This window comes from Canis aureus, chromosome 1, assembly GCF_053574225.1.
Source record: "Canis aureus isolate CA01 chromosome 1, VMU_Caureus_v.1.0, whole genome shotgun sequence".
Lineage (NCBI taxonomy): Eukaryota > Metazoa > Chordata > Mammalia > Carnivora > Canidae > Canis > Canis aureus.
This window is the reverse complement of record NC_135611.1, coordinates 119,979,831-119,995,593: the sequence shown is the minus strand read 5'-3', so window position 1 is coordinate 119,995,593 and position 15,763 is coordinate 119,979,831. Positions and strand designations below refer to the sequence as shown.

Below are 15,763 nucleotides of genomic sequence, written 5' to 3'. Positions count from 1 at the left end.
TGGAGTCCCATGTCAGGCTCTCTGCATGGGGCCTGCTTCTCCCTCTACCTGTGTCTCTGCCTCTCTCTCTCTGTCTCTATGAGTAAATAAATAAAATCTTTAAAAATAAAATAAAATAAAAAAATAAACACGTACTCTCTTTTAAAATTTATTTTAAAAAGAACACTTATTACAACTTGAAATATACAAACACTATGCTCCAGGGTGCCTGGGTGGCTCAGGTGGTTGAGCATCTGACTCTTGATTTCCACTCAGGTCCTGATCTCGGGGTTGTGAGATCAAGCCCCATGTTGGGCTCAGCACAGAATCTGCTTGGAATTCTCCCTCTCTCCCCACTTGTGTGTGCTCTCTCTCTCTCTAAAACAAATTAATAATGAAAAAAATTTTAATGCCACCATTGTTTAGAAATAAAAACAGTATACCCCTATAAAAAAAAGATAATCTTAAAAATTACAAAGACAGGGGGATTCCTTGGCCAACTTGAAGCAGTTTGGCACCTGCCTTAGGCCCAGGGCATGGTCCTGGAGTCCCGGGATCAAGTCCCACATTGGGCTCCCGGCATGGAGCCTGCTTCTCCCTCCTCCTGTGCCTCTCTCTTTCTCTCTATATATCTATCATTCATGAATGAATGAATGAATGAATGAATAAATAAATAAATAAATCTTTAAAAAAAAATTTACAAAGACGGGGCACCTGGGTGGCCCCATCAGTTAAGCATCTGCCTTCTGCTCAGATCATGATCCCCGCGTCCTAGGAATGAGCCCCGTGTTGGACTCCCTGCTCAGCAGGGAGTCTGCTTCTCTCTCCCTCTGCTCCTTACCCCACTCATGCACATGCGCTCTCTCTCAAATAAAAATAAAGTCTTTTAAAAAAGTTACAAAAACAATGAACATTATTTAAAAATGTGCTAGATACTCCTGACTGTGAAATATTCTGAGTTTGAGCCAGAGACCTCTTCTTTAAAAAAGAGAAAATTAGTTGGGGCTCCTCTATGGCACAGTCCATTGAGCATCGCCTCTGGGTTTTGGCTCAGGTTGCAATTTGAGGGTCGAGATCTCAGGGTCGTGAGATCAAGCCCTGCATCAATCAGGCTCTGCACTCAGGAAGCTACCTGAGTTTCTTTCTCCCTCTGCCCCACTCACTCCCCCCATGCTTGCCCTCTCTCTTCCTCTAAAATAAGTAAATAAATAATAAACATTTTAAAAAGAGAAAATTAGCAACTCTTAAAGGGCATCAAGTAAATTTATCATTGTTATGACCTAAATGAAATATGAATGAAAAACTGAATTACTTCCTTGCTATGTAACAACATTCCAAAATGCCTTCTTGGGAAGATGCCAGGACAACACACATAAGCACATTATGAATTCTTTCTGTTAATGGCCGATGATAAAAACAGCCACTGTTTGAGAGTATCTTTGATTCAGGGACTGTGATCACTTCTATTCATCCTCATCTCACTTTAATGTTTGTGATAACTATAGGCAACCAACTATATAACTAATGCTCACTATTGGTATCATTAGCCCCATATGCTGCAGATGAAGAAACTGAGGCTCACTTGGCCAACTTGAAGTCACACAGATGTCAGAATTTATTCTAACAGCCACCCCTTTAACCACGACACCCATCGTGTAAAACAAACATGCCTGGACTAAGGGTTATTTCACGAGCCACAGATGTACAGATCCCACACTTCATTTCCCCCAAAGGAAAAGTCACCATGACAGACAGTCACATGGGCCGTACATTGAATTCCCTCGGTCTGGTCCAGCCAGAACTGTCTCTGCTGCAGGCCCTCTGGGGACTGCCTGAAGGAGGCCCTTGAGCTCCCTGCAAATCCTCTTAGGGGAAGAGTCTAGCATGAAAAAGGCTACATATAATCCCTTCCTGGACCCCAGAGACAGCTCTGTAACAATTCAGGTATTTGTCTTGTTGAATTCAATTATTCCTGGAGCCCAAATAATCCTTCTAAAAGTCCCTACCAGAACAACTCGATAATGCGATTTTGTTGGGACACAGTCATAAGAAAACAAAATTCTCCCTGATTTCTGACACAACTGGTTCTACAGAACAGCGTGCAAAAGTAAAGACACCTTGGACAGAAACCGCATGAGAGGCAGGATGCCACGCGGTCGGAATGAAGCTGGGAAGCGATGCTCCTTCTGCTCCTCAGACGAGATGCCAGCGGAGCTCCCACATCTCTGCACCCGAGACAGAGGTGGCAAGGGTGGGCTCGGATGCAGGAGGTAGCAACCTAGCTGGGAGGCAAGGAATGTGCATCAGCAGAGTAAAACAAACCCAGAGCAGTGCTGGGACAGGTAAGGACCGGACAGAGAAGGGAGCAGCAGGGGAGGGCGGGGAGGCATCCCTGGCAGGGACCAGAGCAAGGCAAAGGTTCAAGAAGCAGGAACAGGTTCCTGTGGGCACAGAAAACCCAAGAGTAAATTTTTTTGACTAGATGAGTCCAGTCAGTGCTGGTCAGAGAGGGACAGTAAGGCAAGGGGAGGCCCCTAAATGCCACATCAAAGCATTCAGTTCAAGAGCATGAAACACGCAAGACTGGGAGCAAGCACTGCTGTGAGTGGGACAGAGCTTGCTGTGTTTCAGTCCCAAGTCATCTGTTTTCTCCTGGACATCATTCCTCCTGGTTGCCGATGACTGAACCCTCCATCCGGGGGGGGGGGGGGGGGGGGGGGGGGGGGTTCTAGGAGCTCTGTCCAATACTATTCTCAACCTTTTGGTCGCAGTGTTTTAAAACATATGCTAATCTAATACAATCTGGTGCTTAATGCCAGAATGGAATTCTTATATAGGGGGTAAATGCTTAAAATAGGTTAACGTCTTCACAAATCTAGTTGCAAGAATTAGTTTTATATATTTTTTAAAGATTTTATTTCTCAGAGAGAGAGAGAGAGAGTCTGTATGTGTGTGTGTGTCTGTGTAGCGGGAGAGGGAGCCCAATGTGGGACTGGATCCCAGGACCCTGTGATCCTGGCCTGAGCCAAAAGGCAGACGCTTAACCAACTGGGCTACCCAGGTGTCCTCATTTTATATTTGAAAATAACATGCAGGGATCCCTGGGTGGCTTAGCGGTTTAGCGCCTGCCTCTGGCCCAGGGCGTGATCTTGGAGTCCCAGGATTGAGTCCCACATCGGGCTCCCTGCATGGAGCCTACTTCTCCCTCTGCCTGTGTCTCTGCCTCTCTCTCTCTGTCTCTCTCATGAATAAATAAATAAATAATCTCTTTTAAAAAAAAAAAGAAAAGAAAATAACATGCAGAGTAAACTGACCCTTCCTTATAAAACTGGAAAGATGAGCAAATCCTCTTATAAAACGCCTTTTTGAAAAAAAAAAAATTCCACCCCTTCCTAAGCTCAAATTGATAGGATTATTTACAGCAAATCCATTGAAGTTAGCCAGAAGATACCAAATACCGCTGAATGTGAGTTATCTGAGCTTACTCATGAACAGGAGAGCCAGGCAAGGTCCCAAACTAGTACCGGACATTTCAAGAGGTGGTGTGTACACTTGTGGTTTTGTGGTCTACAACCGTCCCACCAGCCCAGATGAGGCTGGGTGGTCAGGGACCGTCTGGTGACCGTGGCAGCCTGGCTCAGCAGAATCCAACACAGCAAAGTCTGTGCCTTGCCTCCCAGAGATAAACTCCCAGCTAAAATCTCACCGCTATAGCTGCTCCCATCCTTTGATCAGGGACCTCACCAAAGACCCAGACCAGGCCTATTTTTCAAATGATGAGCAATAGTCTCCAACTAGTTTAATTTGTGATGCAGACGGAAAAGGCAAAAAGGGAAAACTTTCTAATTCATCTATGTTTAACAGCAACGGGAAACAACTGGGTGACGTACAGTATGATATTACAGTCCCTTATGTCCTGGACTGTATCATCTAGGGATCCTAGCCATATTTTTCTCAAAGCTCTTCAAAGCATCCAGTCTGTGCCTGGCCCCCTGGCTCACTGTGGGCATGCTGTAACTGTCCACTTGAGCAAAATGATAGTGGGGTATTAGAGGAAGCTCAAGCTCCCAGGGAGGGGTCATCTCTCACAGAACCTGGATATCCTCATCCGGGGGAGGGTGAGACGCTGGCCCCAGGCAGCCACGCAGGCGCTTGCAAAAAACCAGAAGCAAACAATACACGCAGAACTGGCTAAACACAGTGACAGCTGGAATGTGGTGAGTAGCGCAGGGAAAGAAGGCCCCAGAGCTGGTAGAGGGGCGTGACCACTAAGGGAGCAGGAGGGTGTGGAGGAACCCAACAACCCCTGAGGATGCCACTCATCACCCTGCTCCTGGAGTTGCAGGCAGTGCCACCAGCACCCACTTTCTTGCCAGAATCTCGACCAGAAGGGCAGGAGCTCCAAAGGCCACTTCTCAGTGTCTCTCGCACGTGGAGGGGCTGGTTTTGGGTCTGAATCCTTTCTAGGTCCGGTATCTATCATCACAGGGTCACATTCCTCTGCTCCTCTAGGAGAGGATCAAGTTGCTGGACACCGAGAACCCTGGCAATTCATAAACAAAGGGAGACCCCCACAGAAACACTAACAGTGCACAGATGTGTGAGTAACAAAGACCCAGTACTTGTCCTCATGAGGGCAACAATCGTCCCAAGAGCCACAAGGAGACACAATCAAGACCTTGACCCCAGGCCCTAGGCAGCCCGGACCGCTTGCTCTCCCAGTGATGCTGCCGGGCAGCATGATTCCTGGTGGCAAGCCCAGGCGTGCAGAGCTCACTCGAGGGATCTACTCAGCTTCAGAGCCCCAACTGCTTTCCCGCCACTGAGGCTCGTCAGAAATATCTGTCCCTGCTCCCATCCTGCACTTCTCCTTCAGAGGCCTCTGCCTCTCCCTTTCACGGTCCACGTAAAAGACGACAAAGTGATCTTTCCAACACTGAGGTCTACTATAGGGCAGCAGTCCCCCTTGAGCCTCAGTTTTGCTTTCTAGTTTCAGGTCCCTGTGGTCAACCGGGGTCTGGAAACAGACTGACCCTCGTCCCGACATATCGTCAGAAAGTCAATAGTAGCTAACACTACATCACAATACCTGTATCGGTCTTTTCACTTCATCTCATTACGGAGGCATTTTACCATCTCACAGCATCACAAGATGGGTGAGCCCAGTACAATTAAGATATTCTGAGAGAGAGAGAGAGAGAGAGAGAGACACCACCTTGACATAACTTTTATCACAGCATATTGTTAACAATTGTTCTACTTTGTTATTTTTGTTAATCGCTTACAATGCGTATTTTATATATCAAACTTATAGCTATGTAGATACAGGGGAAAAATGGACTGCAGGGTTTGGTACTATCCAAGGTTTCCAACATCCCCTGGGGGTCTTGGGGACACATCCTCCGTGGACTAAAGGACGGGGTGGGGAGTGGGGGGTGGGCTACTATATTCTTCCAGGACTTTCCCTTCACTCCCTGCTACACGAACTCTCAATTTCTCTTCCTGCCATTAAGGGCCTCTCCTTCTGGCCTTCCACCCATCTCTGCAGCCTCATCTCCCTCTGCTGTCCCCCAAAGCTCCCCAAAGTGATGGGTTCTCCCTCCTTCTATCCATTTCGTCTTGAAAACTGCTCTTCCCCTGCCAAGGCCCCCATAAGCCCCTCCACAGTGGAGCATGGCCCAGGCCTGGAGTGTCCAAGCCCTGGCCCCAAATCTATAGATTAAAGGACAAGAGCTCTGAGTGAGGGGCGGCGGGGGCTCGGTGGGGTCTGGGTCTTCTGGTCCACCCCAACACCATGCTGGGGAAGGCGGACTCAAAACGCTAGTACCCCACTGGGCCCCCTGCTCTTCTCTGGGGCTGGTGGTGGGAGGGTGAGCTACCCAAAATAGGGGCCTCTCCTCCATGAAACCCGTAAACTTGGGAGTACCCCAGCTAGCGGCAAACCAGCAGTCCCCCCAGTCTCCCCTGCCCCTCCTTCCCCGCGTGTCCTAAATCCCCGCTGAAGGCGCATCATTTGCTCCCGGGTCGGCGCCCAAGTCCCCAGCGTCTCCAGGGGCCCCGCCTGGCTCCCGCGCTCGGGGCGGGGCGGGGCGGGGGGGGGGTCCATGCTCGACGGAAAGCGCTGAACACACGCAGGGCCCGGAACATCTCCGCTGCTTTAAGTTTTCCCGGAGTAATTTTTACCCAGCCCGACCTAGAGCAGGGCCCCTCCGGAGGCTGACAGGCAGGGATTCCCTCCCCGCGCTGCGCCTCCACCACCCCGGGGAGCCGCGGGGCCCGGGCTGCGGACCCCCCACCCCCCCAGCCGGGCTCCCAGGACGCCGCGCCCGGGGCCCGCGCTGCTCGCGGGGGGTCAGCCGCCCCCACCCGGCAGCAGACGGAGCGCGGGCGGGGCGGGGCGGGCTGGGGGTGCCCGGGGCAGCCGCCCCCCTCGGGGCGCAGACAGCCCCTCCCCCGCTCGGGGGCCCCGCCCGGCCTCTAGGCCCCGAGGCGACCGTCCCGCGGGGAGGCAGGCGCGGGCCCAACGGGAGGGACGACACTTACTAGAAGGCTACATAGCTCCACCGCCTGCTGGTGTGCGCGGCGGCGGCGGCGACGCCTCCCGGGCCCGCGCGGACCTGGGCGCCCACCGCCCCAGCACCGCGGGCCGCTCCGCCGCCCACCTCTTTACTCCGCCGCTGGGCGGAGCCGCCCCCGGAAGGCCCAATGAGCGGCCGGCCTCGCCCTGAGTGACGTGCGCGCCGAGCAATCGCGGAGCCCGCCCTGCCGGGGAGGGGCGCGGGCGGCGCACGGCGCTTCCTACTCGGGCCGGCGCGGGCCCGGAGCCGCGGACTGCGCATGCCCGGGACGGGAGGGGGCGGGGCAGAGCCGGTGTGACCCTGGAGGTGGGGTCCGCGCCGCGTTCCTGGAAAGCGGGCTGGGTCGCGACGGGGAGCCCGGGCCCGGCCCGCGCCGCGGTCGCCCTTTACCGCCCGCTGTGGGGGACGGAGGCGCCCAGTCCTGCGGGGCACAGCGCCCCGCGTCTGGCAGGGGCTTGGCAGTTGGGGTCCTTGCGTGGACGCCGCGTGAGCCTGCCCTCCCCCTCGTTTGAGCCCGGGCCTCAGTTTCCCCCTGTGTACGGCAGCGGAGGGCTGGGGCTGCAGGGCGCTGGTGCCCCGGAGCGGAGATGGGGTGCAGGGGGGGGAGACGGGGGCCTGCACGTGACCTCCCCGCGCGGGGCCCCGCCCACCCCTGCACGGGCGGGTGGAGGCGCCCCGGGGGCCGGGGTGGGGGACGGGGACGGGGAGGGGAGGGGAGGGGAGGGGAGGGGAGGGCGTGGGCGGGTCCTAGGAGCCCCGACGCGGCGGCGGCTCAGGCTGCCGGCCAGCCCCGCGACGGCCCGGGGAGGATGGGGACGGCGGGCGGGGCTGCGCGGAGAGCGCCCTCGGCGGCGAGGGCGGTGCAGACGCCCGGCGGGACGGGCGAGGGCCCGCGGGGCCGCTAAGGGCCGCGTCCGGGAGCCCCGGGCCATGAGCCTTGCCCGGGCCGCCGTCGGGGCGGGCGGCGGGCGGCGGCGCTGAGAGCGGAGCGCGCGGCCATGGCGCGGGAGGAGTGCAAGGCGCTGCTGGACGCGCTCAACAGGACGACCGCGCGCCACCACCAGCTGGCGCTGACCGTCGGCGGCTCGGCGGACTCGCAGGCGCTGCGGCGGGAGCTGCGGAGGACGCGCCGCGAGGCGCAGGAGCTGGCGGCGGCCGCCCGCGCCCGGCTGACCGCCCCGCTGCGCGACCGGGGCCTGGGCGGCGAGGAGCGCGCCGAGCTCGAGCGCCTGTGGGCGGCCTTCTCCGGCTGCCTGGACCTGCTGGAGGCCGACATGCGGCGCGCGCTGGCGCTGGGCTCGGCCTTCCCGCTGCAGGCGCCGCGGCGGCCGCTGGTGCGCACGGGCGTGGCGGGGGGCCCGGGGGGCCCGGGGGGCTCGGCCCGCAGCCTGCGGCGCCTGGCGGAGCGCGACGGGGACGGCGACGGGGACGCGGACGCGGACGGGGACGACCTGCGCGAGCTGGAGCGGGAGGTCCTCCAGCTGAGCGACATGATCCACGACATGGAGATGAAGGTCAACGTGCCCCGCTGGACCGTGCAGGCCCGGCAGACGGCGGGCGCCGAGCTCCTGTCCGCCGCCTCCTCCGCGGGCCCCGCGTCGGTGCAGGAGCGCTCGGGGCCCTGCGACCCCAGCAAGGCCCTGGCCGCCGCCGTCTTCAGCGCCGTGCTGCTGGCGGCCGTGGCCCTGGCCGTCTGCGTGGCCAAGCTGAGCTGACGGACACACGGACGCACGAGCCCTGCCCGGAGACATCCCTCGGGATCGACGGCCGCGCCCGGACTCGGGACGGGAGCGGGATGCGCGCGTGTAAGGGACCGGGCCGCAACCCCCGAGTGTGCGCACGTGCGGGCACGCCTGCGGGGTCCAAGCACACGCCCGTCTGCCCCGGGCGGAACACGGGTTCCTCTTGCTGGCCCGGGAGGAGTTAATTTTGCACGGGCCGCCGGGGCATTACCGCTATTGCAATGCAGCGGCTTTATCCTCTTATTAATAGAAAACCGTCCACAGTGACCCCAGATTTCTCCGAGTTGATGGGTTGCCACGTGTGCTGCCAGGGGCGCGTTTAGGGAGTGTGAGGTGGGTGGTCTCCACCCCACGGGCGATCCCCCCCTCTCCAAACTCGCGTGGGCCCGTTTGAAAGGGGGGCCGAGGTGGAATGAAGTGGGTGGGGGGCGGGTTTCGCTCTGCGTGGGTGGGGAGTTTGTTTCCTGGGGGGAAAAAAACTAAGAAGATGTAAGCAGGTTTTATTACCTTAATCCCTTAGGGCCTAAGCCTAGGAGAGTGTGCAAAGAGAAGTGGGTGCAAAGTGCTTTTTCTAAGGCGCACCACTGAGCTTCATGGCAGAGTGTATCCGTTAGTTAACAGAAACAGCTAGAAGAGGTTTGGGGCCCTGAAGTCCCCCCTCAAGTGCTGACCCTCCGCACTTAGGAAACCAGAGAACACACCTCAAAACTGCCTCCGGGGCTTGGATCCACTACACCCCCTTGCCTATTGGAAAGGGCTCTCTCCAGTCAGCCTGGAGGGCCGCAAGCTCTGGGAGGGGACATATGCTATTTAAACAGGCACTTTCTCCTTTGCGGGGGCTTATTTTTGTTCCAGAACTAGACCAGAGTTGTTTGATCCTCCTTTGGGGGAGGGCTGCAGAATCCTCTTTGCCCTTAATCCTTTCTATCCCTTGGAATCTGCCTGCTAGCCAGTAGGAGAGCTAGCTTTGGAGGAAGCTGGGCAGCTCCCTGACCCTCACACTGACCCCTGGGAGGGTAAACCTCACAGGCCGTTTGAGCCAATTATCCCTGAGACTGGGTTAGAAGCAGCAGCCTCCGCTTGGCATTTCAGCAGCTTTTTAAGAACCGTAACCATTTCAAAAGAAAACCCATATAACCATATTCTGCTCTATCAAAGCTGTTTTTTTTTATAGAGGACATTTGGCCACGGTGTCCTATGTGCCAATGAGTCAAACATTGTGGTCTCTACTTACATAAGTTAGTAAATGTGCATCTGTTATTAAAATAGGCCGTCTTGGAAGCAGGAGGCCGTAGCATAATCTTCCAGAACCACGGTGTGCATACAGGCTTCTTTTGCTCAGTAAGTAAAGAAGGTAGAAAGCCCTGGGTCCCAGGCTGGAATTTACGTGAGCAGTGTCGCCACCTGCCACCTGTGGTGCAGAGAGAATGTTGGTGGGGAAATAAGGCTAAGAAAACACATGCATTTAACTCTCAAAAGGTAATTAGGAATCAAACCCAGAGACTTTGGCTTGGCTGAAAACTAACCAGGAATTTTTTTTTTTTTCCATTTTTACCCCGAAAGTGGTCAAATATTTACTCCTCCACCGGGAGGAGGGAATTGACAGTTTCACAAGGGCAACTTGGAGGACCGAGGGGCAGGGACACATAGCAGCAGTCCTGCAGCCTTGGCACCCAGTGCTGGGGGCCACCCTTCCAGCCTCAGCACAAGATTCCAGTACCTCATAGTGGAAATATGGGATGTGTGTGTGTGTGTGTGTGTGTGAGAGAGAGAGAGAGAGAGATAATAGTTTTAAAACACAAGGTCTTAAGCCGATTAACAGTTTTATGACTTAACTAATAAAAGGAACACCTTCTGCCTCATCTGAATAGAGGCCACTTCAAATTCTTTTTGCACCTGCCGGCCCAGGGTAACTTCACAGACGACACAAAATTTTTCTAACTCCCTTCATACCCTCATCCCCCTCCTGGACACAATACAGAATGTCTGTCACTTTCCCCAAAGTTTTGGTTCTCCCAGACTAAAGCAGGCTGGGCACTTTGTGAGCCAATGTTGGAAAATATCCTTTAAATGCCACGCCCTAGATATACTCTTCTGTTTCTTTTCTTTTCTTTTTTTTTTTTTTTTAGAGAGAGAGAGATTTTATTTATTTATTCCTGAGAGACACACAGGGACAGAGACATAGGCAGAGGGAAAAGCAGGCTCCCTGCAGACAACCCAGTGTGGGTCATGCCCTGGGCCGAAGGCAGATGCTCAACCGCTGAGCCACCCAGGCATCCCTATTCTTGTTTCTAATGCAGTGACTCTTCTGTTCCTATCAAGTTGTTTTGGTTCGTGATGGCGACAAAAAAATTGTTCAGCAGAACCTACTGAAGAAAAAAAAATCCATCAGATGTTGCATAATCCATAGAGAGCAATTGGGACAAATGTCATTATCACCCTTTCCACCCATTTCGCAGATCCTTGGGTATTTAATTATATGTGCAATCAGGTGTGTACCTAATTCTGAGAGTTCTCTGCTCGCTGAAATTAAGAATAAAATGTTTCACACTCAGGCACAAAAGCTGAATTACAATGAATGTATTTATCCTGCAGACCTGTTAACTTAAACAACTCTGTGTTTGAAAGGTTTAAGCATTAAGAACGTTTGATATTATTTGGAGTTCTAACATTGCCTACTAGAACTCCCACTATGTGGTGCAAGCAGAGTCACTTTCTCCTTGAGCAATAGGCCGCTGTCACTATCTCTCTCTGCTCTCATTTCTGTGTATATAATTCAAGACATTGCTTTCTGATAGAAGCCCGATTTGATTTAGGTGCTTGGTATCAAAGTCATTAATTTTCTAAAAACATCTGGTATGATTTATATACCATGATACAAGTATAGGAACAAGATTTAAAATGTTTAGCATAGGATGTATACGACGAGGTCAATGTTAGAGTCTGTGGCAAAAAACAAAACCATCTAGTTTTCCAAGTTAAAGGTATGTTAAAGGATAGATCTTTATTTCCAAGGTTAAATGCTATGATAAATAACTGTAAAGAGAAAATATCTCTGACTTCTCGTTTGGGAAAACAGTACTGTTTGATTTTCAGAAGATAGGCAATTGGAATGTCAAGGCACTTAGGGAAACGTTGAACTATTGCTAGTAGTTAACAAACACTGGTTCGTAGGAGAGAAAAAAAATGCCTGGTAAATTCATTTTTGTATGTGTGCTCCAAGAACGTATGCTTTCAAATGCTGCAAGGGAAAGATTCTTGGTAAGGAAAATTAGAACATAACCCGTAAGATTTACTTAAGGTTTACAGTAAGCTCCTAAGGAGATGTGTGATGTCAAATGACAAGTAGTCTGGGGTTTACTTAGGTGCGGATCCTGATGATGCTGCATTTTCCTTTTCAGCCTGCACATAGATATATTTTTAGCTCCTGGGTTGCTTTTCAGATGTAGCCCTCCCTTCTGTAATGAATGCTTGTTAAGGGGGTGAACCCCTGAATGTGAGCCCCATGTGTCAGCCTGAGAAATAAAAAAGATAGGACTTGCCTCTGTCTTCCTTTGGGGGGTGCCTCGCCCTCGAGGCCAGCTCAGCTGTGATGGGCAGAGGCTCTCCCTGTCTCTCCAAGTACCTCAGACAAGTCACTGACCTTCCTGTGCCTGGGTTCCCTCGGTGGTGACACGAGGGGAAGCCCTGACCAATTGACTCAGAGGTCCCTTCCAGAGTTTAAAACATTTCACAGAATGCAGTTAAACCAGAAAGGGTTATTCAATTTGTTTGGGGGTGCAGGTGGGGGTTGGGGTTGTTATTGTTGGTTTGGGTATGTACTGAAATGTTACAGTTTGGTGGTTATTATCTAGAATTATTCTGTTGGTAAAATTCTGTAGGAACTTAAAAACTCAGAATGAACCGGGTCCGTATCGGAATTAGAGGATGGACTTAAAAGCAAGTCTGTGTAAACGCTTCTTATTTATAGTATTTAAACTAGATTAGGAATTTTGATTCAGACTGTTAAGTCTGAGTCTGAGAAAGCCTAGTGTGGATGAAACAGCAATGTGGCCACCTAAATTACGGATGTGAAACTGTCATTTCTCCACAGAGGCTGGGAAAATCCTAGTCCTATTCTGTAAGTAACCTGGTGCCCTCAGAACTCTGTTGGCTGCCTGACATCAGGAAACGGGAGCACAGCGTGGGTGGTTCTGTACCCGGCATCAGATCTAAGGTGGAATTAAAGGCTTCATGTCAACGGTTTGAGTGATTAACTGAAATTTTTTATTAAATTAAAAAATCAGAGGTAACGTGCAACATTTATAACTTAGTTGGAAAAGACACCCTCAAATGATTCAGCTATCAACTCTTGTGATTTTTAAAAAAATACGTATATATTCTTAATCTTTATTCCCACCTGAGGTGAGTGAATGTCCTGATCAACATTGTTACCCTTCACCGATTTCATTCCATAAAGAGATGTTCAGAAATACTCCGGGATTTTAAATCTCCAAGTGCTTCTGTACAGTATGATTATACTCATCTTGTAATGCAGGATGGAAACAGGAAGAACAGTAGGTCTCCACATGAACGATCTTTGGCTATGGCCAACACAGATCAAAGTCATATTCAAATACTATTTCTTTGGCTCTTAAGACCTGACCAGAGGAGCAGGAACTGACCACATGCTGCAGCCCTGTGTCCCCGGGGAAAGGCCAGATTTCTCAAAAAACAAAAACAAAAACATTGCTCCTTTTCATTTACTTATTTTCATATCATTCCACAGAGGATTCTGGGTGTTTTCACATGACAAAGGTAAAAAAGCCAAACCTCAGCTCCCATTGGCAAGATGATTTTGAAGTCTTTTTTTAAGATGCTGTTGCCAGAAAGCGAAGTTGAGTGTCCCCTGCCTGTATGGATGTGTCAGGCATATGGAGAGCTACAAGGATATATACAGAAATGAAGATGCTTCTGAAGGTGGTGGGATTACAAATGGTGGGGTTTTTTTTCCCAATAATTTCATGTTATATTGTTTTTACAATAAAATCTTGAATGCTTTTATCATCTAGAAAGTATTATTGTTATTAAAATATAAATATTAACAGGGTCTCAGAGTGTAATGAGAAATGATTTCAGAACCTTCTCCCCTAAAAGCAAAGCAAAAACACTTTTGGAATCCTACCCCAGAGAATCAGAAGTTCTGAAATGTAGTATCAGGACATGATAGCCTTGAGGTTATGGAATAAGGTGCAGACACCTGAGTTCAGATCCCATCTCACTGAAGTTCTTCAATGTCTCTGACCTCAGTGTCCTTATCTTCGCAATGGGAGCAATAATAGGGTATCAGATTAAGATTTCTTAAGGGTATCAGTATAAGATTTTTATCTGGGCACAGCGCTCAACAAATGTTGGCTGCCACTGCTGTTATTATTGATCAAGTCAAAATGACGGAAGGTATGTAATATAAAGGTCATGTACAAACTTATCTGGAAGTTGGAATCTATGCAATTTAAGGTCGAACGCATTGAGGTATAAGTTAAATACAGTAACATTTGTCCTTCTCAGCTGAGTGCTGTTGAGTTCTGATAAAGGTGTGCAATCCTGTAACCACCTCCACAAGCAGGACAACATTTTCATCCCCCTCCCCCTCCCCCCACATGCTTTCCTAGTCAATGATTTCCTTCCACCCCAGGATCTGCCAACCACTGACCTCATTTATTTCCCTATAGTTTTGCCTTTTCCAGAATGTTCCATAAATGGAGTCTATACATTTTCGAGAAAACAGTGCTGTCAATCTTTTAAAATTCCTTCTCAAAAAACATCTGGAGAAATAATTTTTACATGGTGATTTGTGGCGCACAGCATTTTACTGGACGATCGCAGGTGGATTTTGTTGAACCCCGGGTGACACTCCTCGGCTTCTGGGAAGGCTTGGCAAGCTTCCCTGCCACCAGCCAGTGTCCAAGCTGAAGGCGCCCAAGTTCTCTCTCTGTGGCCAGCCCTATAGATCACGTTCTCTCCTTTTCTTTCCGTTTTCACTGAAAAACCTGATAAATAATGGATAGCAGGAAGGAATTTGGCCTTGCTGAACTCGACAAAATAAGATTGCCTGGGGCTATAGATAAAGAGTAGGAGACGTTTGGAAAGTTGTTTTTTTTTTTTTTAAGTTTAGCATGTTCTTATAAATCAAACAAGGACTTTTTCTATTGTAAATAAAGCTGTGCAGGACCTGTAGAACATAAGAATGAAGAGTCAACTGTCCTTAGCTATGAAGTAAGCAACTGTGTCAAGCAAAATGACTCACTCTCTCATGACCAAGTGGCACATGGAAACTGCTAGCGCTACTAGGGGATCACTGCGCACACTTACTGTTTGGCTGGAGCAGCTGGCACTATGGCCCTGGCAGGACAGGGCTGGGCAGGGCACACCGAGAGTTATGTCCACGTCTGGAACAGACACATCAGCCGTGACCTGAAATAATCACTCCAAACTCTTTCCTTGCCCATTTTTCTATACATCTGGAGGCTTAACCCTTTCTGACAGTCATTGCAGATCACTTTTCCAGTTTATTACATCTTAGACTTTCTTATGCCGTTTTTGTTGTGATAAAGTTATAAGTATGGAGAGAACAGCAGTATGGACAGGTTGACCAGTCTCTTCCCTTATTGATTATAAAGTTTGAGTCAAAGATTATAGAGGACTTTACCTGTTTTATTCTAATGCTTAGAGGGCTTCATTTTTTTTTTCATTTTTTTTTAAATTGTTTATTTTATTTTTTTAATTTTTATTTATTTACGATAGTCACACAGAGATAGAGAGAGAGGCAGAGACATAGGCAGGGGGAGAAGCAGGCTCCATGCACCGGGAGCCCGATGTGGGATTCGATCCCGGGTCTCCAGGATCGCGCCCTGGGCCAAAGGCAGGCGCTAAACCGCTGCGCCACCCAGGGATCCCCTTTTTTCATTTTTTTTTAATCCGCTGTGACTACAGCCTCCAAGAGGACCCCCAATGATTCCCCACGTCCTGGTGTTTTAGTGTAGTGACCGTCCAGGTTGAAGAGAGAAGACTAGTGGAAAAATAGGATACTGTGGAAATGGCAGGTGACTTCTCAGGCTAAGTCCTAAGAGGCATCATGGCTTCTCTCTCCCTCTTTCTTGGGCCACTCTCTCTGGAGAAAGTCAACTGCCCAATCTCAAAGACATTCAAATGCCCTATGGCGACACCAGTGTAGAGATGAACTGAGGCCCCCAGCCAACAGCCATAGGAGTCGGCCGTTGTGAAAACGGATCTTTCAGGCCCAGTCAAGGCCCGGCTGATAGGCTGATCACAATCTCATGGGAGACACGGAGTCAGAACCACCCGGCTAAGATGCTCTCCTGAACCACAGGAGCCACAGAAACTGTGAGATAGTGTTCATCATTGTAAGCCATCGGGTTTCAGAGGAATTAGTCAAGAGCAATAGATTAATATGTCTGCAAATTA

General features: G+C 50.8%; 2 protein-coding genes across 10 annotated transcripts in view; one reads left to right on the top strand and one right to left on the bottom strand.

Moving 5' to 3' along the window:
* Nucleotides 1–6,644, bottom strand: part of ANKRD27 (ankyrin repeat domain 27) — a 53,914-nt gene extending 47,270 nt beyond the window's left edge. For 4 of the 9 annotated variants that reach the window (XM_077856252.1, XM_077856258.1, XM_077856279.1 and 1 more), the window contains exons 1-4: nucleotides 6,523–6,644; nucleotides 5,069–5,160; nucleotides 4,306–4,522; nucleotides 2,097–2,257 (exon numbers count right to left, since the gene is read on the bottom strand). In XM_077856252.1, coding sequence (XP_077712378.1) covers nucleotides 2,097–2,257; nucleotides 4,306–4,462 — 318 coding nt within the window. In that variant the 5' untranslated portion in view covers nucleotides 4,463–4,522; nucleotides 5,069–5,160; nucleotides 6,523–6,644. Of the gene's footprint in view, nucleotides 1–2,096; nucleotides 2,262–4,305; nucleotides 4,523–5,068; nucleotides 5,161–6,522 lie in introns of those variants that run through there. The other 5 variants (XM_077856269.1, XM_077856295.1, XM_077856317.1 and 2 more) reach the window with 5 other exon arrangements.
* Nucleotides 6,645–7,333: 689 nt separating this feature from the next.
* On the top strand, nucleotides 7,334–13,342 carry RGS9BP (regulator of G protein signaling 9 binding protein). The gene has a single exon (XM_077856217.1). The coding sequence runs from the start codon at nucleotides 7,556–7,558 to the stop codon at nucleotides 8,270–8,272; it is 717 nt and encodes a 238-aa protein (XP_077712343.1). The 5' UTR covers nucleotides 7,334–7,555; the 3' UTR covers nucleotides 8,273–13,342.
* Nucleotides 13,343–15,763: the final 2,421 nt, after the last annotated feature.